The 24409-nt window shown below is 44.3% G+C and overlaps 5 protein-coding genes across 9 annotated transcripts; all 5 read left to right on the top strand.

Annotated features, from left to right (window-relative positions):
* The first annotated feature begins 51 nt into the window (after positions 1-51).
* LOC147309752 (leukocyte elastase inhibitor-like) lies at positions 52-6580 on the top strand. The gene is made up of 6 exons (XM_086268309.1): positions 52-235; positions 5054-5191; positions 5275-5392; positions 5492-5634; positions 5768-5935; positions 6105-6580. Exons 1-6 carry the CDS (start codon positions 68-70, stop codon positions 6513-6515), a joined length of 1146 nt encoding a protein of 381 aa, XP_086124435.1. The 5' UTR covers positions 52-67; the 3' UTR covers positions 6516-6580.
* Positions 6581-8003: 1423 nt separating this feature from the next.
* On the top strand, positions 8004-10866 carry LOC147309751 (leukocyte elastase inhibitor-like). 2 transcript variants are annotated; one of them, XM_086269446.1, is made up of 7 exons: positions 8004-8141; positions 8404-8587; positions 9335-9472; positions 9556-9673; positions 9773-9915; positions 10049-10216; positions 10386-10866. In XM_086269446.1, exons 2-7 carry the CDS (start codon positions 8420-8422, stop codon positions 10794-10796), a joined length of 1146 nt encoding a protein of 381 aa, XP_086125572.1. In that variant the 5' UTR covers positions 8004-8141; positions 8404-8419; the 3' UTR covers positions 10797-10866. The 2 variants fall into 2 exon arrangements, with proteins under 2 accessions (XP_086125572.1, XP_086125571.1); XM_086269445.1 differs by having other exon boundaries at positions 8023-8265.
* A 1431-nt stretch (positions 10867-12297) lies between these two features.
* Positions 12298-15148, top strand: LOC147309750 (leukocyte elastase inhibitor-like). 2 transcript variants are annotated; one of them, XM_086269437.1, is made up of 7 exons: positions 12298-12547; positions 12686-12869; positions 13617-13754; positions 13838-13955; positions 14055-14197; positions 14331-14498; positions 14668-15148. In XM_086269437.1, the coding sequence occupies exons 2-7, from the start codon at positions 12702-12704 to the stop codon at positions 15076-15078; spliced, it is 1146 nt and encodes a 381-aa protein (XP_086125563.1). In that variant the 5' UTR covers positions 12298-12547; positions 12686-12701; the 3' UTR covers positions 15079-15148. The 2 variants fall into 2 exon arrangements, with proteins under 2 accessions (XP_086125563.1, XP_086125564.1); XM_086269438.1 differs by having other exon boundaries at positions 12314-12423.
* A 1431-nt stretch (positions 15149-16579) lies between these two features.
* LOC147309749 (leukocyte elastase inhibitor-like) lies at positions 16580-19430 on the top strand. 2 transcript variants are annotated; one of them, XM_086269439.1, is made up of 7 exons: positions 16580-16829; positions 16968-17151; positions 17899-18036; positions 18120-18237; positions 18337-18479; positions 18613-18780; positions 18950-19430. In XM_086269439.1, exons 2-7 carry the CDS (start codon positions 16984-16986, stop codon positions 19358-19360), a joined length of 1146 nt encoding a protein of 381 aa, XP_086125565.1. In that variant the 5' UTR covers positions 16580-16829; positions 16968-16983; the 3' UTR covers positions 19361-19430. The 2 variants fall into 2 exon arrangements, with proteins under 2 accessions (XP_086125565.1, XP_086125566.1); XM_086269440.1 differs by having other exon boundaries at positions 16596-16705.
* Positions 19431-20861: 1431 nt separating this feature from the next.
* LOC147309748 (leukocyte elastase inhibitor-like) lies at positions 20862-23712 on the top strand. Of its 2 annotated transcripts, none has more exons than XM_086269441.1 (7): positions 20862-21111; positions 21250-21433; positions 22181-22318; positions 22402-22519; positions 22619-22761; positions 22895-23062; positions 23232-23712. In XM_086269441.1, the coding sequence occupies exons 2-7, from the start codon at positions 21266-21268 to the stop codon at positions 23640-23642; spliced, it is 1146 nt and encodes a 381-aa protein (XP_086125567.1). In that variant the 5' UTR covers positions 20862-21111; positions 21250-21265; the 3' UTR covers positions 23643-23712. The 2 variants fall into 2 exon arrangements, with proteins under 2 accessions (XP_086125567.1, XP_086125568.1); XM_086269442.1 differs by having other exon boundaries at positions 20877-20987.
* Positions 23713-24409: the final 697 nt, after the last annotated feature.

Here is a 24409-nt window from a genome sequence, read left to right as displayed (position 1 = left end):
TGTTATGTTTTCAGTATGTAATGCTGTAGCAGTTTAAACGGTTGTTTGCAGGAAAACAACATCAGCCATGTCCGCCGTCAGCAGCTCAAACACAGCCTTTGCCTTGGAGCTGTTCCGCACTCTGAGCCAGACAAACCCTGCTGGAAACATCTTTGTCTCTCCTCTGAGCATCAGCTCAGCCCTGGCCATGGTCTACCTGGGAGCTAAAGGAGACACTGCAGCTCAGATGGCTCAGGTCAGCTCACTGCAGTGTTGGTCAAGTTACTTGAAAAAAGTAATCAGTAACTAATTACTGATTACTTCCCCCCAAAAGTAATCCCGTTACTTTACTGATTACTTATTTTCAAAAGTAATTAATTACTTAGTTACTTTTTAAAAACACGATTTACAACCTGAATAGGTGATAAAGCGATAGATCTTTCAGCCCAATTCTACTTTTTCTGCATAATCCATCATACAAAATGTAATCAAATGGAAAAGTCTCTTTTTAAAACTTTTATACTTTTCAAATTCAAATTTTATTTGTCACGTACACAGTCATACACAGTACGATATGTAGTGAAATGCTTGGACAACTGCTCGTGACCTAAAGAAAACAAAAAAGGAAAAGGCTATGAATAAGATAGGAAATAAATATGAAAAATTAAAAAGGGTAAATTTAACTAGGAAGGAATAGAATATAAATTAAGGTTAAAAATGAAATAACTGTACAACAAAATACACAATACACAATATAGAACTATATAAGAATGTATGAAGAAATCAAAAATTTAAATAAATATATACACAACAACAGCAGCTGTACAAGTATTAACCGGAAATGAAGAATATAGTGACCAGCGTTGTGCAAAACCAATGTCCAGAATGTCCAGTGTGTGTGTAAGAACTGTATGTGTGGGTCAGTACTGTGTGGTGGTGTGATTGAGAGACCGTATCGCCTGCGGGAAGAAGCTCCTCCTCAGTCTCTCTGTGTTGGTCTTCAGGGAGCGGAATCGCTTTCCTGACCTCAACAGAGAGAACAGTCTGTTGTTGGGATGGCTGAGGTCCTTCACGATCTTCCTGGCCTTGGTCCGGCACTGCCTGCTGTAGATTGAGTGCAGGTCAGGGAGCTCGGAGCGGATGGTGCGCTCAGCTGACCGCACAACCCTCTGTAGAGCTCGTCTGTCCTGCATGGTGCTGTTCCCGAACCAGGTTAAGATGTTTCCCGCCAGGATGCTCTCTATGGTGCACGAGTAAAAGTTCCTGAGCACCTTGGAGGGCAGTTGGAAGTCTCTCAAGCGTCTGAGGTGGTAGAGACGCTGTCGGGCCTTTTTCACCACGGTGTTGATGTGACAGGACCATGACAGGTCCTGCGTGATGTGAACTCCGAGGTATTTGAAGCTGTCCACTCTCTCCACTGGGCACTCGTTGATGACGGGGGTCTGGTAGTTCCTCTCCTGCTTAGTGCTGAAGTCCACTATCAGCTCCTTTGTCTTACTGACGTTTAGAAGGAGGTTGTTCCTCTGGCACCAGTTCTCCAGATTCCTAATCTCCTTCAGGTAGGCCGTCTCGTTGTTGTCAGAGATCAGGCCCACCACGACGGTGTCGTCAGCAAACTTGATGATGGTGGTGGAGCTGGTAGTGGCCACACAGTCATATGTGTACAAAGAGTACAGCAGGGGGCTCAGAACACACCCCTGGGGGGCTCCAGTGCTGAGAGTGGTGGAGGCTGAGACATGTCCGCCCATCCTTACTGCCTGTGGTCTGCCAGTTAGGAAGTTGGAGATCCACTGACACATAGATGAGCTGAGTCCCAGATGCTCCAGCTTGGTGGTGAGTGTGGAGGGAATTATGGTGTTAAATGCAGAGCTGTAGTCTATGAAGAGCATTTTAACATAATTCCCCCTTCTAGTGTCCAAGTGAGTGAGTGATGTGTGGAGGAGATGAGAGATGGCATCGTCTGTGGAACGATTTGGACGGTAAGCGAACTGTAGTGGGTCCAGTGTGTCTGGTAGTGAAGAAATGATGAAGTCTCTGACCAGGCGTTCAAAGCACTTCATCACTACTGAGGTGAGGGCTACAGGGCGATAGTCATTGAGAGAAGCAGGGTGGGGTTTCTTCGGGACAGGAACAATGATGGACTCTTTGAAGCATGTGGGGATCACCGACTGAGATAAAGAGATGTTGAATATCTCAGTGAACACAGGAGCTAGCTGGTATGCGCAGTCTCTGAGGATACGACCTGGGATGCCGTCTGGTCCTGCTGCTTTCCTGGTGTTCACTCTTTTGAAGGCTCTCCTTACTTCATGCTCGGAGATGACGAGCACGTTTCCGGTGCTGGCAGTATCTTCCTGTCTGCAGCCGTTACCGCCGCTAACACTAGCATTGTTGGAGACCTTAGCTGCAGCCTCGAAGCGAGCATAGAAAGTGTTCAGCTCGTCTGCCAGAGTCACGGCCGCGTTCGTCATACCGGTTGTTGGTGCTTTATAGTCCGTTATTGTCCTTAGTCCCCGCCACAGGCTCCTAGAGTCACTCTGTTGGAGTTGTGACTCTAGTTTCCTCCCGTAGCGCTGCTTTGCCTCTTTCACCGCCCTCCGCACGTTATATGACGCGGCTTTGTACGGGTCCATGTCCCCCGTTGTGAGTCCCGTGTTGTAGGCAGCGGTGCGGGATCTCAGAGCGTTGCGGATGGTTTTATCCACCCACGGCTTCTGGTTGGGAAACGTTGTGATAGTCTTTGTCTCCACGGTATCATCCGCTAGTTTCCCGATGAATCCCACAACCGCTTCCGTAAACACGTTGACGTCATCGTCGGAGCTGTTTCTGAACATGCCCCAGTCTGCGTCATCGAGTGCGTCCTGTAACGCGGCCACCGATTGATCCGTCCAGCGCGCGACCTTCCTCTGAACCGGAACTTCCTGTTTCAGCCTTTGTTTGTATTTTGGCATGAGGAAGATGGCGGCGTGATCAGATTTGCCAAATGGAGGGCGGGATTGTGCCTTGTAGCCGTCCTTGACCGTAGTGTAGCAGTGGTCCAGTGTCCTTTCACCCCTGGTGGGGCAGGTGATGTGTTGATAAAAGTTCGGCGCTGCGCGTTTGAGGTTGGCGCTATTAAAGTCCCCCGTCACAATAAGCGCAGCGTCCCGGTGTTGTGTCTGGTGCTGTGTGAGTGCCTCATGCAGCTCGCATAAGGCGGTGACCGTGTCCGCTTGTGGTGGAATATAAACGGCACTTACAATGGCCGATGTAAATTCCCGAGGTAGATAAAAAGGACGACACATGATGGACAGTAGTTCCAGATTTGGTGTGCAGGAGCGTGTGAGAGGAACAACGTTCGCACTGTTGCACCAGTTGTTGTTCACCATTAAACACACGCCGCCTCCCCTTGACTTCCCCGAGTCCCGTGTCCTGTCCATGCGGTGAACCGAGAAGAACTCGGCCGGCTGGATGGCGTGGTCCGGCACCGCTGGGTTCAGCCATGTCTCGGTGAAGCAGAGGAGATTGCAGTCCCGAATGTCTCTCTGGAACTTTATCCTGGCCCTGAGGTCGTCAAGCTTGTTCTCCAGTGACTGGACGTTGGCGAGCAGGATGCTAGGCAGAGGTGTGCGGTGTGCACGAGCTCTCAGCCTGTTCCTGACGCCGACTCGCTTCCCTCTAGGCCGCCACGGCTTCCCTTTGTTCTCCCTCGAGATCTCACTCGGCCAGCTCGGATCCGGAGTTAAAAACTTCGAATTGTGAGTACATTGTATACCAATAGAAACAAGAGTGTCACTGTCATACCTAATGTACCCAATGGTGATGATTTTGCCGATTTAGAAACGCTGAAAACTAACTTAAAAAACAAAGACAAAGAAAAAGTGGTCGGAGCAGTCGTGACGGCAGCCGACCTCACCGGCGCCATCTTTTACATCTTTTATTAATTTTAATCTTTTAACTTTATGCATCAAGCATCAAGCATCAAGCAAAATTTTAATTATATGCAACATTCTCTGACTGGAAGAAATTTATTTAATATTTAAACCTATTTTCTGCACATTCCAGCATATAAAATATTTTTTTGTGTGTTTACACTCAGTCTTTCAAATAGATGCAAGTAAAACACAGCAGAAAATAAATAAAGTCAAAGACTCAGCGGTCCGTTTGCTCTATTTTCACCTGTAAAGCAGGAGTGGCTTAGGCGGAGGTTTACCTTGGTGCAGGTGTGCCGCAGCGGTCAGTGGAAGGATACGGCAGTTTCTCTGTGAATTTCCCATTACATGGTAGTGCACTCGGAGCTTGCTTGGAAGTTTAGGGGTTTTTTTTCGCTGTAAAAAGATGTTTTCTTCCCACGCACGATGCTAATGGACACTAATGTTTTTGTCACTTTTTATGGAATCAAACTCAAAGTAAGGTCAGTACTTCCACACTTTAAACCCTGCACGCTCATACTCTCTCCCGTAGATATATGATCCATTGTTGATCTGCACACAGCTGTTGTCACGACTGTCGCACTTGCTTACGTCACTGTCATGAGACATTCTCGTAAAAAAATCACGGTTTTAATAACGCAGTAACGCAGCGTTCCTACGGGAAAGTAAAGGTAATCTAATTACCGTTTTTGAGTAATCCCTTACTTTACTCGTTACTTTAAACAAGTAATCGGATTACGCGTTACTGCCCATCTCTGGCTCACTGTTACTTATTACCTGCACCACACCATCAGTTCATCAGCTAGCATGCCTGTGCAACTTCAAATTTTGGGGTTTTGTTAAACACCTTTAAAAAGCTTAATTTTCTATGTGGCCAAAACACTGAATCCCAAGATGTTCCCAGTGGGAAATCAGAAATTTCTGTCTAACATATGAGGATGGAATGTGTTATATAAATGGCATTAAAATCAATAAAACCCACAAGCAGTATAGTTACTGAGAGCATGATGTTCAGTGAGACTGACAGTGTGTTAAATGTTATTATTAAACATGATGCTGAAAGAATAAAGTTGTCCAGTTTCTACCTTTGGACCATAAATTGTTACATTAGGGTCGCTCAGGCTCAGTGTCACATCCTTTCAGTCTTTGTCTTCAATGCCACACAGGCCCTCTCATTCAGCTCAGGTGAAGGCGTCCATGCAGACTTCCAGAAACTGAACGCTGACATCAACTCACCATCTGCATCCTACATCCTGAAACTAGCCAACCGTCTTTATGGAGAAAACACTGCCCACTTCCTCCCAGTGAGTGTCCACATCAATGATTCTCTTCATAAAGTTCTTCATTACAAAGACTGGATTAATAAACAGATGTCTGCTCTCTGCAGGACTTCCTTGACGCCACACAGAAGTACTACCAGGCAGACCTGAAGACTGTGGACTTCATCGGAGCTCCAGAGGCGTGCAGAGCAGAGATCAACAGCTGGGTCGAGCAGCAGACAGAAAGTGAGAATGTGCATCTTCCACAGCCTGAACAGCAGGGAATCATTTTAGCATCCTCTGTGGATTATAATGAAATATTGTTGTTTCTGTATTTCCTTTCAGATAAGATAAAAGACCTTCTGAAGCCAGGAACAGTAAACGCAGATACCAGACTGGCTCTGGTCAATGCTGTCTACTTCAAGGGCAACTGGAAGAACCCGTTTAAAGAGGCAAACACCAAAGAGATGCCCTTTAAAATCAAACAGGTAGAAATTTAACTGAAGGTTACAAAATCTGGACTCAAAGTCTGAATACAGGAAACTGTAAAATGTTTAAGGTAAACACCATCAGAAGCTTTATGATAACATGATCTGGTCGCCTGGATTTCCTGTGTGTCAGAATGAGACCGTACCAGTCCAGATGATGTACCAGAGGAAGAAGCTTCCCTACAACTACATTGCTGACCATGATTTGCAGATCCTGGAGCTGCCCTATGTGGGTGAGGAGCTCAGCATGTTCATTCTGCTGCCTAAGGAGTCCTCAGACGGCTCAGGCCCTCTGCTGAAGGTACACAGCCTAGAAACAACTTCCTGTAAAGAAAAGACACAAAAACTCTTCTGCTTCACTTCAGTTTACTTAAATTTGATCATTTAACAGACTGCTTCTGATTTCGTGTATAAAATGAATTTAAATATGAGCAAAAGAAATATGACAAAATGTATTAACTGTGTTCCAGCTGGAGAAGGAGCTAACACAGGAGAGGCTGAATGAATGGACCGACAGGAAAAACATGAGCACCCATTCAGAAGTTGTCCTTCACCTGCCAAAGTTCAAGCTGGAGGAAGACTACGAGCTGAATGATCCTCTGGCTAAACTGGGTATGAAGAACGTGTTCTGTGCAGGAAGCGCTGACCTGTCTGGCATGAACGGTGAAGGGGGGCTCTTCCTGTCTACGATGGCCCACAAGGCCTTTGTGGAGGTGAACGAGGAGGGCACAGAGGCCGCTGCAGCCACAGGTGCTATGATCATGCTACTTTGTGATATACCGGACACACACTTCAGAGCAGATCACCCCTTCCTCTTCTTCATCAGACACAACAAGACCAAGTCCATCCTGTTCTTTGGCAGATTCTCATCTCCTGAGTAGACAGAAGCAGCAGAGGAAAATGATGGTGCAATCCAAATTAAAATAAATCTTTGAAATAAAGTAAATGGAATTTTGTATTGTGACGTTTTGCTAATTACGAACTCTTTTCATTACATTGTTTTTTAAATAAAATAGATGGTACTTGTATAAAAGCACAAGTTCTAGCAGATTTAGAGAACATAGATACTGTGTCCTTCAGACTGAAGAGGAAACTCCAACTTATTATCAAGAGTCTGCATCTCTGATGGTATGATGGTGCATTAGTATCTATGGAATGGGCAGCTAACAACGAATAACCATAACGGGACAGGGCAGGAGTAAACACCGTGATGTACACTGACGGGAGACTATCAAAGTAAAACAGGAAGTACACCGAGACAGAGACTGGAGGGGGAGAGAGAACATGAGGGAGAGCACAGACATGCCAGGCAGGGGAAACATGATGGAACAAAACAGGGAGAGGAAACAAAGCACAAGAACTCACAATTAAATAAAGGAAGACATACAGAGGGCAAAGACACAAGGGGGAGTCTAATAAACTAAACAGAACAATCTAGGAACCATAGAATAAATCCTTAAAATAATAAATTTAATATAATACAAAAATGCAAGAAAACTGAGAACGCTGGTTCAAAATGACCCAGAACCATAACATAGAGTCTGAGATCAGATGCATATAATGCCAATGACAGTTGGAGAGCAGCGTGGAGCCACTGTTATTTTTATGTTCCTCAGGCTGTAGAAAGCAACATACAGCACACCACTTTAACATTCTGATAGAAGCTTTATACATACAGCCTTGACATGAGAAGAATCAGCTGCAGATAAAGGAGAGACAGAACTGGTAATCAGTTTGTATATAACAATAGATCCATGTGCACTGAGAGAGGTAAAGGTGCAGCAATATCAGGAGAGGAATTTTGATAGAGAGAGCAGGGCATCTCAACAAAATGGAAATTATGACTTTGATCTTATGATCAATTTCAATGGGCACTGCACTAAATAGTTGACTCCTCATGGGAGACACAAGTTTAGTAATAAACAGAGCCAGTGAGAGTGAGTGGATTTAAGAAAGTGAGTGACTCAGGTGTGTCAGTAGGTTTGGCATCTGTTTTTGAGTGTGGGGGAGAGCTAGAAATGTTTACTTTTAATGCTAAGCAAGGAATATTCATGATTTATTTCCAAAACTTCCATATGATCTGCAATTTGTAGCAGATCTACTGACTATCACATAGCAGCTGGAGCAGTCTCAAATGGAGGTCAGTCCACTACTGCCACCTGTGGCCAAGTGCCATAGTTTACTACAAGATTAATTTGTGACACATCTGCAGTAGAGGCTGAGTGGCTGCACTTACATCTGGATCATTCAAATCGACCCACACACATGTTGAAAGATACGATGCCAGCAATGTGGATTGTCAGGACCAAATCCAATCATTAAGCAAAGACAACAGGGATCATTTGTTTCTGTTTACCTGCAAACCAAAACTTGGCCACGCCCCCTCTCGTGACATCACGCTCCGAAGCCCTTTCCTCTTCCGTAGGATCGTCCTTCTTCAATCCTCCAACTTTATTTACACCCAGCAAAGAACTGCAGTTAGACTAATATCTCACCCTGTAAATCGGGTATTCTGCTGGATTTGTCTTCGTTTTATGTGTGTGGGAATAAAGTAGCTTGTAGTTCAGATAAGCGAGTCGCTGTTGACAAGTTTCTGAAACGGGCTGCGCCGTGTCCGGTGTCTTAGCTTCAGTGAGTTGGGCGGTGGTTTCTGTCTGTATGCGCTCTCCTGAAAAAGTCACTTTTTCTCGTTGCTTTAATATAAAGTCTTCTGTTGTGTTTCCAGTAGGTAATGCTGTAGCAGTTTAAACGGTTGTTTGCATGTTACAGGAAAACACCATCAGCCATGTCCGCCGTCAGCAGCTCAAACACAGCCTTTGCCTTGGAGCTGTTCCGCACTCTGAACCAGACAAACCCTGCTGGAAACATCTTTGTCTCTCCTCTGAGCATCAGCTCAGCCCTGGCCATGGTCTACCTGGGAGCTAAAGGAGACACTGCAGCTCAGATGGCTCAGGTCAGCTCACTGTCACTTGTTAGTTGCACCGCGCTGTCAGTTGATCAGCCAGCATGATTGCAACTTCAAGCCCTCGTTGTATTTTAAAAGCAGTTACGGAAGCGTTGAGCTGCCACCCAGGCAAAAGAAAAATCGAACTATATCACGTTATAACGTCAAAAATTCATTGTTCTAACAATATACCATCATGTAAATAACATATGAAGCTAGAATGTTATATAAATGGCATGAAAGTCCATAAAACGCACAAGCAGTATAGTTACTGAGAGCATGATGTTCAGTGAGACTGACAGTATGTTAAAGGTTATTACGGGGCGATCGTGGCTCAAGAGTTGGGAGTTCGCCTTGTAATCGGAAGGTTGCCGGTTCGAGCCCCGGCTTGGACAGTCTTGGTTGTTGTGTCCTTGGGCAAGACACTTCACCCGTTGCCTACTGGTGGTGGTCAGAGGGCCCGGTGGCGCCAGTGTCTGTCAGTGCGCCCCAGGGTGGCTGTGGCTACAATGTAGCTTGCCATCACCAGTGTGTGAATGTGTGCGTGAATGGGTGGATGACTGGATATGTAAAGCGCTTTGGGGGTCCTTAGGGACTAGTAAAGCGCTATATAAATACAGGCCATTTACCATTATTAAACCTGATGCTGAAAGAATAAAGTTGTCCAGTTTCTACCTTTGGACCATAAATTGTTACATTAGGGTCGCTCAGGCTCAGTGTCACATCCTTTCAGTCTTTGTCTTCAATGCCACACAGGCCCTCTCATTCAGCTCAGGTGAAGGCGTCCATGCAGACTTCCAGAAACTGAACGCTGACATCAACTCACCATCTGCATCCTACATCCTGAAACTAGCCAACCGTCTTTATGGAGAAAACACTGCCCACTTCCTCCCAGTGAGTGTCCACATCAATGATTCTCTTCATAAAGTTCTTCATTACAAAGACTGGATTAATAAACAGATGTCTGCTCTCTGCAGGACTTCCTTGACGCCACACAGAAGTACTACCAGGCAGACCTGAAGACTGTGGACTTCATCGGAGATCCAGAGGCGTGCAGAGCAGAGATCAACAGCTGGGTCGAGCAGCAGACAGAAAGTGAGAATGTGCATCTTCCACAGCCTGAACAGCAGGGAATCATTTTAGCATCCTCTGTGAATTATAATGAAATATTGTTGTTTCTGTATTTCCTTTCAGATAAGATAAAAGACCTTCTGAAGCCAGGAACAGTCAACAAAGATACCAGACTGGCTCTGGTCAATGCTGTCTACTTCAAGGGCAACTGGAAGAACCCGTTTAAAGAGGCAAACACCAAAGAGATGCCCTTTAAAATCAAACAGGTAGAAATTTAACTGAAGGTTACAAAATCTGGACTCAAAGTCTGAATACAGGAAACTGTAAAATGTTTAAGGTAAACACCATCAGAAGCTTTATGATAACATGATCTGGTCGCCTGGATTTCCTGTGTGTCAGAATGAGACCGTACCAGTCCAGATGATGCACCAGAGGAAGAAGCTTCCCTACAACTACATTGCTGACCATGATTTGCAGATCCTGGAGCTGCCCTATGTGGGTGAGGAGCTCAGCATGTTCATTCTGCTGCCTAAGGAGTCCTCAGACGGCTCAGGCCCTCTGCTGAAGGTACACAGCCTAGAAACAACTTCCTGTAAAGAAAAGACACAAAAACTCTTCTGCTTCACTTCAGTTTACTTAAATTTGATCATTTAACAGACCGCTTCTGATTTCGTGTATAAAATGAATTTAAATATGAGCAAAAGAAATATGACAAAATGTATTAACTGTGTTCCAGCTGGAGAAGGAGCTAACACAGGAGAGGCTGAATGAATGGACCGACAGGAAAAACATGGATGTTGATTCAGAAGTTGTCCTTCACCTGCCAAAGTTCAAGCTGGAGGAAGACTACGAGCTGAATGATCCTCTGGCTAAACTGGGTATGAAGGACGTGTTCTGTGCAGGAAGCGCTGACCTGTCTGGCATGAACGGTGAAGGGGGGCTCTTCCTGTCTACGATGGCCCACAAGGCCTTTGTGGAGGTGAACGAGGAGGGCACAGAGGCCGCTGCAGCCACAGGTGCTATGATCATGCTACTTTGTTATATACCGGACACACACTTCAGAGCAGATCACCCCTTCCTCTTCTTCATCAGACACAACAAGACCAAGTCCATCCTGTTCTTTGGCAGATTCTCATCTCCTGAGTAGACAGAAGCAGCAGAGGAAAATGATGGTGCAATCCAAATTAAAATAAATCTTTGAAATAAAGTAAATGGAATTTTGTATTGTGACGTTTTGCTAATTACGAACTCTTTTCATTACATTGTTTTTTAAATAAAATAGATGGTACTTGTATAAAAGCACAAGTTCTAGCAGATTTAGAGAACATAGATACTGTGTCCTTCAGACTGAAGAGGAAACTCCAACTTATTATCAAGAGTCTGCATCTCTGATGGTATGATGGTGCATTAGTATCTATGGAATGGGCAGCTAACAACGAATAACCATAACGGGACAGGGCAGGAGTAAACACCGTGATGTACACTGACGGGAGACTATCAAAGTAAAACAGGAAGTACACCGAGACAGAGACTGGAGGGGGAGAGAGAACATGAGGGAGAGCACAGACATGCCAGGCAGGGGAAACATGATGGAACAAAACAGGGAGAGGAAACAAAGCACAAGAACTCACAATTAAATAAAGGAAGACATACAGAGGGTAAAGACACAAGGGGGAGTCTAATAAACTAAACAGAACAATCTAGGAACCATAGAATAAATCCTTAAAATAATAAACTTAATATAATACAAAAATGCAAGAAAACTGAGAACGCTGGTTCAAAATGACCCAGAACCATAACATAGAGTCTGAGATCAGATGCATATAATGCCAATGACAGTTGGAGAGCAGCGTGGAGCCACTGTTATTTTTAATGTTCCTCAGGCTGTAGAAAGCAACATACAGCACACCACTTTAACATTCTGATAGAAGCTTTATACATACAGCCTTGACATGAGAAGAATCAGCTGCAGATAAAGGAGAGACAGAACTGGTAATCAGTTTGTATATAACAATAGATCCATGTGCACTGAGAGAGGTAAAGGTGCAGCAATATCAGGAGAGGAATTTTGATAGAGAGAGCAGGGCATCTCAACAAAATGGAAATTATGACTTTGATCTTATGATCAATTTCAATGGGCACTGCACTAAATAGTTGACTCCTCATGGGAGACACAAGTTTAGTAATAAACAGAGCCAGTGAGAGTGAGTGGATTTAAGAAAGTGAGTGACTCAGGTGTGTCAGTAGGTTTGGCATCTGTTTTTGAGTGTGGGGGAGAGCTAGAAATGTTTACTTTTAATGCTAAGCAAGGAATATTCATGATTTATTTCCAAAACTTCCATATGATCTGCAATTTGTAGCAGATCTACTGACTATCACATAGCAGCTGGAGCAGTCTCAAATGGAGGTCAGTCCACTACTGCCACCTGTGGCCAAGTGCCATAGTTTACTACAAGATTAATTTGTGACACATCTGCAGTAGAGGCTGAGTGGCTGCACTTACATCTGGATCATTCAAATCGACCCACACACATGTTGAAAGATACGATGCCAGCAATGTGGATTGTCAGGACCAAATCCAATCATTAAGCAAAGACAACAGGGATCATTTGTTTCTGTTTACCTGCAAACCAAAACTTGGCCACGCCCCCTCTCGTGACATCACGCTCCGAAGCCCTTTCCTCTTCCGTAGGATCGTCCTTCTTCAATCCTCCAACTTTATTTACACCCAGCAAAGAACTGCAGTTAGACTAATATCTCACCCTGTAAATCGGGTATTCTGCTGGATTTGTCTTCGTTTTATGTGTGTGGGAATAAAGTAGCTTGTAGTTCAGATAAACGAGTCGCTGTTGACAAGTTTCTGAAACGGGCTGCGCCGTGTCCGGTGTCTTAGCTTCAGTGAGTTGGGCGGTGGTTTCTGTCTGTATGCGCTCTCCTGAAAAAGTCACTTTTTCTCGTTGCTTTAATATAAAGTCTTCTGTTGTGTTTCCAGTAGGTAATGCTGTAGCAGCTTAAACGGTTGTTTGCATGTTACAGGAAAACACCATCAGCCATGTCCGCCGTCAGCAGCTCAAACACAGCCTTTGCCTTGGAGCTGTTCCGCACTCTGAACCAGGCAAACCCTGCTGGAAACATCTTTGTCTCTCCTCTGAGCATCAGCTCAGCCCTGGCCATGGTCTACCTGGGAGCTAAAGGAGACACTGCAGCTCAGATGGCTCAGGTCAGCTCACTGTCACTTGTTAGTTGCACCGCGCTGTCAGTTGATCAGCCAGCATGATTGCAACTTCAAGCCCTCGTTGTATTTTAAAAGCAGTTACGGAAGCGTTGAGCTGCCACCCAGGCAAAAGAAAAATCGAACTATATCACGTTATAACGTCAAAAATTCATTGTTCTAACAATATACCATCATGTAAATAACATATGAAGCTAGAATGTTATATAAATGGCATGAAAGTCCATAAAACGCACAAGCAGTATAGTTACTGAGAGCATGATGTTCAGTGAGACTGACAGTATGTTAAAGGTTATTACGGGGCGATCGTGGCTCAAGAGTTGGGAGTTCGCCTTGTAATCGGAAGGTTGCCGGTTCGAGCCCCGGCTTGGACAGTCTTGGTTGTTGTGTCCTTGGGCAAGACACTTCACCCGTTGCCTACTGGTGGTGGTCAGAGGGCCCGGTGGCGCCAGTGTCTGTCAGTGCGCCCCAGGGTGGCTGTGGCTACAATGTAGCTTGCCATCACCAGTGTGTGAATGTGTGCGTGAATGGGTGGATGACTGGATATGTAAAGCGCTTTGGGGGTCCTTAGGGACTAGTAAAGCGCTATATAAATACAGGCCATTTACCATTATTAAACCTGATGCTGAAAGAATAAAGTTGTCCAGTTTCTACCTTTGGACCATAAATTGTTACATTAGGGTCGCTCAGGCTCAGTGTCACATCCTTTCAGTCTTTGTCTTCAATGCCACACAGGCCCTCTCATTCAGCTCAGGTGAAGGCGTCCATGCAGACTTCCAGAAACTGAACGCTGACATCAACTCACCATCTGCATCCTACATCCTGAAACTAGCCAACCGTCTTTATGGAGAAAACACTGCCCACTTCCTCCCAGTGAGTGTCCACATCAATGATTCTCTTCATAAAGTTCTTCATTACAAAGACTGGATTAATAAACAGATGTCTGCTCTCTGCAGGACTTCCTTGACGCCACACAGAAGTACTACCAGGCAGACCTGAAGACTGTGGACTTCATCGGAGATCCAGAGGCGTGCAGAGCAGAGATCAACAGCTGGGTCGAGCAGCAGACAGAAAGTGAGAATGTGCATCTTCCACAGCCTGAACAGCAGGGAATCATTTTAGCATCCTCTGTGAATTATAATGAAATATTGTTGTTTCTGTATTTCCTTTCAGATAAGATAAAAGACCTTCTGAAGCCAGGAACAGTCAACAAAGATACCAGACTGGCTCTGGTCAATGCTGTCTACTTCAAGGGCAACTGGAAGAACCCGTTTAAAGAGGCAAACACCAAAGAGATGCCCTTTAAAATCAAACAGGTAGAAATTTAACTGAAGGTTACAAAATCTGGACTCAAAGTCTGAATACAGGAAACTGTAAAATGTTTAAGGTAAACACCATCAGAAGCTTTATGATAACATGATCTGGTCGCCTGGATTTCCTGTGTGTCAGAATGAGACCGTACCAGTCCAGATGATGCACCAGAGGAAGAAGCTTCCCTACAACTACATTGCTGACCATGATTTGCAGATCCTGGAGCTGCCCTATGTGGGTGAGGAGCTCAGCATGTTCATTCTGCTGCCTAAGGAGTCCTCAGACGGCTCAGGCCCTCTGCTGAAGGTACACAGCCTAGAAACAACTTCCTGTAAAGAAAAGACACAAAAACTCTTCTGCTTCACTTCAGTTTACTTAAATTTGATCATTTAACAGACCGCTTCTGATTTCGTGTATAAAATGAATTTAAATATGAGCAAAAGAAATATGACAAAATGTATTAACTGTGTTCCAGCTGGAGAAGGAGCTAACACAGGAGAGGCTGAATGAATGGACCGACAGGAAAAACATGGATGTTGATTCAGAAGTTGTCCTTCACCTGCCAAAGTTCAAGCTGGAGGAAGACTACGAGCTGAATGATCCTCTGGCTAAACTGGGTATGAAGGACGTGTTCTGTGCAGGAAGCGCTGACCTGTCTGGCATGAACGGTGAAGGGGGGCTCTTCCTGTCTACGATGGCCCACAAGGCCTTTGTGGAGGTGAACGAGGAGGGCACAGAGGCCGCTGCAGCCACAGGTGCTATGATCATGCTACTTTGTTATATACCGGACACACACTTCAGAGCAGATCACCCCTTCCTCTTCTTCATCAGACACAACAAGACCAAGTCCATCCTGTTCTTTGGCAGATTCTCATCTCCTGAGTAGACAGAAGCAGCAGAGGAAAATGATGGTGCAATCCAAATTAAAATAAATCTTTGAAATAAAGTAAATGGAATTTTGTATTGTGACGTTTTGCTAATTACGAACTCTTTTCATTACATTGTTTTTTAAATAAAATAGATGGTACTTGTATAAAAGCACAAGTTCTAGCAGATTTAGAGAACATAGATACTGTGTCCTTCAGACTGAAGAGGAAACTCCAACTTATTATCAAGAGTCTGCATCTCTGATGGTATGATGGTGCATTAGTATCTATGGAATGGGCAGCTAACAACGAATAACCATAACGGGACAGGGCAGGAGTAAACACCGTGATGTACACTGACGGGAGACTATCAAAGTAAAACAGGAAGTACACCGAGACAGAGACTGGAGGGGGAGAGAGAACATGAGGGAGAGCACAGACATGCCAGGCAGGGGAAACATGATGGAACAAAACAGGGAGAGGAAACAAAGCACAAGAACTCACAATTAAATAAAGGAAGACATACAGAGGGTAAAGACACAAGGGGGAGTCTAATAAACTAAACAGAACAATCTAGGAACCATAGAATAAATCCTTAAAATAATAAACTTAATATAATACAAAAATGCAAGAAAACTGAGAACGCTGGTTCAAAATGACCCAGAACCATAACATAGAGTCTGAGATCAGATGCATATAATGCCAATGACAGTTGGAGAGCAGCGTGGAGCCACTGTTATTTTTAATGTTCCTCAGGCTGTAGAAAGCAACATACAGCACACCACTTTAACATTCTGATAGAAGCTTTATACATACAGCCTTGACATGAGAAGAATCAGCTGCAGATAAAGGAGAGACAGAACTGGTAATCAGTTTGTATATAACAATAGATCCATGTGCACTGAGAGAGGTAAAGGTGCAGCAATATCAGGAGAGGAATTTTGATAGAGAGAGCAGGGCATCTCAACAAAATGGAAATTATGACTTTGATCTTATGATCAATTTCAATGGGCACTGCACTAAATAGTTGACTCCTCATGGGAGACACAAGTTTAGTAATAAACAGAGCCAGTGAGAGTGAGTGGATTTAAGAAAGTGAGTGACTCAGGTGTGTCAGTAGGTTTGGCATCTGTTTTTGAGTGTGGGGGAGAGCTAGAAATGTTTACTTTTAATGCTAAGCAAGGAATATTCATGATTTATTTCCAAAACTTCCATATGATCTGCAATTTGTAGCAGATCTACTGACTATCACATAGCAGCTGGAGCAGTCTCAAATGGAGGTCAGTCCACTACTGCCACCTGTGGCCAAGTGCCATAGTTTACTACAAGATTAATTTGTGACACATCTGCAGTAGAGGCTGAGTGGCTGCACTTACATCTGGATCATTCAAATCGACCCACACACATGTTGAAAGATACGATGCCAGCAATGTGGATTGTCAGGACCAAATCCAATCATTAAGCAAAGACAACAGGGATCATTTGTTTCTGTTTACCTGCAAACCAAAACTTGGCCACGCCCCCTCTCGTGACATCACGCTCCGAAGCCCTTTCCTCTTCCGTAGGATCGTCCTTCTTCAATCCTCCAACTTTATTTACACCCAGCAAAGAACTGCAGTTAGACTAATATCTCACCCTGTAAATCGGGTATTCTGCTGGATTTGTCTTCGTTTTATGTGTGTGGGAATAAAGTAGCTTGTAGTTCAGATAAACGAGTCGCTGTTGACAAGTTTCTGAAACGGGCTGCGCCGTGTCCGGTGTCTTAGCTTCAGTGAGTTGGGCGGTGGTTTCTGTCTGTATGCGCTCTCCTGAAAAAGTCACTTTTTCTCGTTGCTTTAATATAAAGTCTTCTGTTGTGTTTCCAGTAGGTAATGCTGTAGCAGCTTAAACGGTTGTTTGCATGTTACAGGAAAACACCATCAGCCATGTCCGCCGTCAGCAGCTCAAACACAGCCTTTGCCTTGGAGCTGTTCCGCACTCTGAACCAGGCAAACCCTGCTGGAAACATCTTTGTCTCTCCTCTGAGCATCAGCTCAGCCCTGGCCATGGTCTACCTGGGAGCTAAAGGAGACACTGCAGCTCAGATGGCTCAGGTCAGCTCACTGTCACTTGTTAGTTGCACCGCGCTGTCAGTTGATCAGCCAGCATGATTGCAACTTCAAGCCCTCGTTGTATTTTAAAAGCAGTTACGGAAGCGTTGAGCTGCCACCCAGGCAAAAGAAAAATCGAACTATATCACGTTATAACGTCAAAAATTCATTGTTCTAACAATATACCATCATGTAAATAACATATGAAGCTAGAATGTTATATAAATGGCATGAAAGTCCATAAAACGCACAAGCAGTATAGTTACTGAGAGCATGATGTTCAGTGAGACTGACAGTATGTTAAAGGTTATTACGGGGCGATCGTGGCTCAAGAGTTGGGAGTTCGCCTTGTAATCGGAAGGTTGCCGGTTCGAGCCCCGGCTTGGACAGTCTTGGTTGTTGTGTCCTTGGGCAAGACACTTCACCCGTTGCCTACTGGTGGTGGTCAGAGGGCCCGGTGGCGCCAGTGTCTGTCAGTGCGCCCCAGGGTGGCTGTGGCTACAATGTAGCTTGCCATCACCAGTGTGTGAATGTGTGCGTGAATGGGTGGATGACTGGATATGTAAAGCGCTTTGGGGGTCCTTAGGGACTAGTAAAGCGCTATATAAATACAGGCCATTTACCATTATTAAACCTGATGCTGAAAGAATAAAGTTGTCCAGTTTCTACCTTTGGACCATAAATTGTTACATTAGGGTCGCTCAGGCTCAGTGTCACATCCTTTCAGTCTTTGTCTTCAATGCCACACAGGCCCTCTCATTCAGCTCAGGTGAAGGCGTCCATGCAGACTTCCAGAAACTGAACGCTGACATCAACTCACCATCTGCATCCTACATCCTGAAACTAGCCAACCGTCTTTATGGAGAAAACACTGCCCACTTCCTCCCAGTGAGTGTCCACATCAATGATTCTCTTCATAAAGTTCTTCATTACAAAGACTGGATTAATAAACAGATGTCTGCTCTCTGCAGGACTTCCTTGACGCCACACAGAAGTACTACCAGGCAGACCTGAAGACTGTGGACTTCATCGGAGATCCAGAGGCGTGCAGAGCAGAGATCAACAGCTGGGTCGAGCAGCAGACAGAAAGTGAGAATGTGCATCTTCCACAGCCTGAACAGCAGGGAATCATTTTAGCATCCTCTGTGAATTATAATGAAATATTGTTGTTTCTGTATTTCCTTTCAGATAAGATAAAAGACCTTCTGAAGCCAGGAACAGTCAACAAAGATACCAGACTGGCTCTGGTCAATGCTGTCTACTTCAAGGGCAACTGGAAGAACCCGTTTAAAGAGGCAAACACCAAAGAGATGCCCTTTAAAATCAAACAGGTAGAAATTTAACTGAAGGTTACAAAATCTGGACTCAAAGTCTGAATACAGGAAACTGTAAAATGTTTAAGGTAAACACCATCAGAAGCTTTATGATAACATGATCTGGTCGCCTGGATTTCCTGTGTGTCAGAATGAGACCGTACCAGTCCAGATGATGCACCAGAGGAAGAAGCTTCCCTACAACTACATTGCTGACCATGATTTGCAGATCCTGGAGCTGCCCTATGTGGGTGAGGAGCTCAGCATGTTCATTCTGCTGCCTAAGGAGTCCTCAGACGGCTCAGGCCCTCTGCTGAAGGTACACAGCCTAGAAACAACTTCCTGTAAAGAAAAGACACAAAAACTCTTCTGCTTCACTTCAGTTTACTTAAATTTGATCATTTAACAGACCGCTTCTGATTTCGTGTATAAAATGAATTTAAATATGAGCAAAAGAAATATGACAAAATGTATTAACTGTGTTCCAGCTGGAGAAGGAGCTAACACAGGAGAGGCTGAATGAATGGACCGACAGGAAAAACATGGATGTTGATTCAGAAGTTGTCCTTCACCTGCCAAAGTTCAAGCTGGAGGAAGACTACGAGCTGAATGATCCTCTGGCTAAACTGGGTATGAAGGACGTGTTCTGTGCAGGAAGCGCTGACCTGTCTGGCATGAACGGTGAAGGGGGGCTCTTCCTGTCTACGATGGCCCACAAGGCCTTTGTGGAGGTGAACGAGGAGGGCACAGAGGCCGCTGCAGCCACAGGTGCTATGATCATGCTACTTTGTTATATACCGGACACACACTTCAGAGCAGATCACCCCTTCCTCTTCTTCATCAGACACAACAAGACCAAGTCCATCCTGTTCTTTGGCAGATTCTCATCTCCTGAGTAGACAGAAGCAGCAGAGGAAAATGATGGTGCAATCCAAATTAAAATAAATCTTTGAAATAAAGTAAATGGAATTTTGTATTGTGACGTTTTGCTAATTACGAACTCTTTTCATTACATTGTTTTTTAAATAAAATAGATGGTACTTGTATAAAAGCACAAGTTCTAGCAGATTTAGAGAACATAGATACTGTGTCCTTCAGACTGAAGAGGAAACTCCAACTTATTATCAAGAGTCTGCATCTCTGATGGTATGATGGTGCATTAGTATCTATGGAATGGGCAGCTAACAACGAATAACCATAACGGGACAGGGCAGGAGTAAACACCGTGATGTACACTGACGGGAGACTATCAAAGTAAAACAGGAAGTACACCGAGACAGAGACTGGAGGGGGAGAGAGAACATGAGGGAGAGCACAGACATGCCAGGCAGGGGAAACATGATGGAACAAAACAGGGAGAGGAAACAAAGCACAAGAACTCACAATTAAATAAAGGAAGACATACAGAGGGTAAAGACACAAGGGGGAGTCTAATAAACTAAACAGAACAATCTAGGAACCATAGAATAAATCCTTAAAATAATAAACTTAATATAATACAAAAATGCAAGAAAACTGAGAACGCTGGTTCAAAATGACCCAGAACCATAACATAGAGTCTGAGATCAGATGCATATAATGCCAATGACAGTTGGAGAGCAGCGTGGAGCCACTGTTATTTTTAATGTTCCTCAGGCTGTAGAAAGCAACATACAGCACACCACTTTAACATTCTGATAGAAGCTTTATACATACAGCCTTGACATGAGAAGAATCAGCTGCAGATAAAGGAGAGACAGAACTGGTAATCAGTTTGTATATAACAATAGATCCATGTGCACTGAGAGAGGTAAAGGTGCAGCAATATCAGGAGAGGAATTTTGATAGAGAGAGCAGGGCATCTCAACAAAATGGAAATTATGACTTTGATCTTATGATCAATTTCAATGGGCACTGCACTAAATAGTTGACTCCTCATGGGAGACACAAGTTTAGTAATAAACAGAGCCAGTGAGAGTGAGTGGATTTAAGAAAGTGAGTGACTCAGGTGTGTCAGTAGGTTTGGCATCTGTTTTTGAGTGTGGGGGAGAGCTAGAAATGTTTACTTTTAATGCTAAGCAAGGAATATTCATGATTTATTTCCAAAACTTCCATATGATCTGCAATTTGTAGCAGATCTACTGACTATCACATAGCAGCTGGAGCAGTCTCAAATGGAGGTCAGTCCACTACTGCCACCTGTGGCCAAGTGCCATAGTTTACTACAAGATTAATTTGTGACACATCTGCAGTAGAGGCTGAGTGGCTGCACTTACATCTGGATCATTCAAATCGACCCACACACATGTTGAAAGATACGATGCCAGCAATGTGGATTGTCAGGACCAAATCCAATCATTAAGCAAAGACAACAGGGATCATTTGTTTCTGTTTACCTGCAAACCAAAACTTGGCCACGCCCCCTCTCGTGACATCACGCTCCGAAGCCCTTTCCTCTTCCGTAGGATCGTCCTTCTTCAATCCTCCAACTTTATTTACACCCAGCAAAGAACTGCAGTTAGACTAATATCTCACCCTGTAAATCGGGTATTCTGCTGGATTTGTCTTCGTTTTATGTGTGTGGGAATAAAGTAGCTTGTAGTTCAGATAAACGAGTCGCTGTTGACAAGTTTCTGAAACGGGCTGCGCCGTGTCCGGTGTCTTAGCTTCAGTGAGTTGGGCGGTGGTTTCTGTCTGTATGCGCTCTCCTGAAAAAGTCACTTTTTCTCGTTGCTTTAATATAAAGTCTTCTGTTGTGTTTCCAGTAGGTAATGCTGTAGCAGCTTAAACGGTTGTTTGCATGTTACAGGAAAACACCATCAGCCATGTCCGCCGTCAGCAGCTCAAACACAGCCTTTGCCTTGGAGCTGTTCCGCACTCTGAACCAGGCAAACCCTGCTGGAAACATCTTTGTCTCTCCTCTGAGCATCAGCTCAGCCCTGGCCATGGTCTACCTGGGAGCTAAAGGAGACACTGCAGCTCAGATGGCTCAGGTCAGCTCACTGTCACTTGTTAGTTGCACCGCGCTGTCAGTTGATCAGCCAGCATGATTGCAACTTCAAGCCCTCGTTGTATTTTAAAAGCAGTTACGGAAGCGTTGAGCTGCCACCCAGGCAAAAGAAAAATCGAACTATATCACGTTATAACGTCAAAAATTCATTGTTCTAACAATATACCATCATGTAAATAACATATGAAGCTAGAATGTTATATAAATGGCATGAAAGTCCATAAAACGCACAAGCAGTATAGTTACTGAGAGCATGATGTTCAGTGAGACTGACAGTATGTTAAAGGTTATTACGGGGCGATCGTGGCTCAAGAGTTGGGAGTTCGCCTTGTAATCGGAAGGTTGCCGGTTCGAGCCCCGGCTTGGACAGTCTTGGTTGTTGTGTCCTTGGGCAAGACACTTCACCCGTTGCCTACTGGTGGTGGTCAGAGGGCCCGGTGGCGCCAGTGTCTGTCAGTGCGCCCCAGGGTGGCTGTGGCTACAATGTAGCTTGCCATCACCAGTGTGTGAATGTGTGCGTGAATGGGTGGATGACTGGATATGTAAAGCGCTTTGGGGGTCCTTAGGGACTAGTAAAGCGCTATATAAATACAGGCCATTTACCATTATTAAACCTGATGCTGAAAGAATAAAGTTGTCCAGTTTCTACCTTTGGACCATAAATTGTTACATTAGGGTCGCTCAGGCTCAGTGTCACATCCTTTCAGTCTTTGTCTTCAATGCCACACAGGCCCTCTCATTCAGCTCAGGTGAAGGCGTCCATGCAGACTTCCAGAAACTGAACGCTGACATCAACTCACCATCTGCATCCTACATCCTGAAACTAGCCAACCGTCTTTATGGAGAAAACACTGCCCACTTCCTCCCAGTGAGTGTCCACATCAATGATTCTCTTCATAAAGTTCTTCATTACAAAGACTGGATTAATAAACAGATGTCTGCTCTCTGCAGGACTTCCTTGACGCCACACAGAAGTACTACCAGGCAGACCTGAAGACTGTGGACTTCATCGGAGATCCAGAGGCGTGCAGAGCAGAGATCAACAGCTGGGTCGAGCAGCAGACAGAAAGTGAGAATGTGCATCTTCCACAGCCTGAACAGCAGGGAATCATTTTAGCATCCTCTGTGAATTATAATGAAATATTGTTGTTTCTGTATTTCCTTTCAGATAAGATAAAAGACCTTCTGAAGCCAGGAACAGTCAACAAAGATACCAGACTGGCTCTGGTCAATGCTGTCTACTTCAAGGGCAACTGGAAGAACCCGTTTAAAGAGGCAAACACCAAAGAGATGCCCTTTAAAATCAAACAGGTAGAAATTTAACTGAAGGTTACAAAATCTGGACTCAAAGTCTGAATACAGGAAACTGTAAAATGTTTAAGGTAAACACCATCAGAAGCTTTATGATAACATGATCTGGTCGCCTGGATTTCCTGTGTGTCAGAATGAGACCGTACCAGTCCAGATGATGCACCAGAGGAAGAAGCTTCCCTACAACTACATTGCTGACCATGATTTGCAGATCCTGGAGCTGCCCTATGTGGGTGAGGAGCTCAGCATGTTCATTCTGCTGCCTAAGGAGTCCTCAGACGGCTCAGGCCCTCTGCTGAAGGTACACAGCCTAGAAACAACTTCCTGTAAAGAAAAGACACAAAAACTCTTCTGCTTCACTTCAGTTTACTTAAATTTGATCATTTAACAGACCGCTTCTGATTTCGTGTATAAAATGAATTTAAATATGAGCAAAAGAAATATGACAAAATGTATTAACTGTGTTCCAGCTGGAGAAGGAGCTAACACAGGAGAGGCTGAATGAATGGACCGACAGGAAAAACATGGATGTTGATTCAGAAGTTGTCCTTCACCTGCCAAAGTTCAAGCTGGAGGAAGACTACGAGCTGAATGATCCTCTGGCTAAACTGGGTATGAAGGACGTGTTCTGTGCAGGAAGCGCTGACCTGTCTGGCATGAACGGTGAAGGGGGGCTCTTCCTGTCTACGATGGCCCACAAGGTCTTTGTGGAGGTGAACGAGGAGGGCACACAGGCCGCTGCAGCCACAGGTGCTATGATCATGCTACTTTGTTATATACCGGACACACACTTCAGAGCAGATCACCCCTTCCTCTTCTTCATCAGACACAACAAGACCAAGTCCATCCTGTTCTTTGGCAGATTCTCATCTCCTGAGTAGACAGAAGCAGCAGAGGAAAATGATGGTGCAATCCAAATTAAAATAAATCTTTGAAATAAAGTAAATGGAATTTTGTATTGTGACGTTTTGCTAATTACGAACTCTTTTCATTACATTGTTTTTTAAATAAAATAGATGGTACTTGTATAAAAGCACAAGTTCTAGCAGATTTAGAGAACATAGATACTGTGTCCTTCAGACTGAAGAGGAAACTCCAACTTATTATCAAGAGTCTGCATCTCTGATGGTATGATGGTGCATTAGTATCTATGGAATGGGCAGCTAACAACGAATAACCATAACGGGACAGGGCAGGAGTAAACACCGTGATGTACACTGACGGGAGACTATCAAAGTAAAACAGGAAGTACACCGAGACAGAGACTGGAGGGGGAGAGAGAACATGAGGGAGAGCACAGACATGCCAGGCAGGGGAAACATGATGGAACAAAACAGGGAGAGGAAACAAAGCACAAGAACTCACAATTAAATAAAGGAAGACATACAGAGGGTAAAGACACAAGGGGGAGTCTAATAAACTAAACAGAACAATCTAGGAACCATAGAATAAATCCTTAAAATAATAAACTTAATATAATACAAAAATGCAAGAAAACTGAGAACGCTGGTTCAAAATGACCCAGAACCATAACATAGAGTCTGAGATCAGATGCATATAATGCCAATGACAGTTGGAGAGCAGCGTGGAGCCACTGTTATTTTTATGTTCCTCAGGCTGTAGAAAGCAACATACAGCACACCACTTT

The sequence above is a fragment of the Aulonocara sp. 'chitande type north' Nkhata Bay genome, linkage group LG17 (genome assembly GCF_057382095.1).
Source record: "Aulonocara sp. 'chitande type north' Nkhata Bay isolate Kocher_YH1m ecotype deep benthic linkage group LG17, A_spYH_male_GT1.1, whole genome shotgun sequence".
Classification (NCBI taxonomy): domain Eukaryota; kingdom Metazoa; phylum Chordata; class Actinopteri; order Cichliformes; family Cichlidae; genus Aulonocara; species Aulonocara sp. 'chitande type north' Nkhata Bay.
This window is presented reverse-complemented; position numbering and strand designations above follow the sequence as displayed.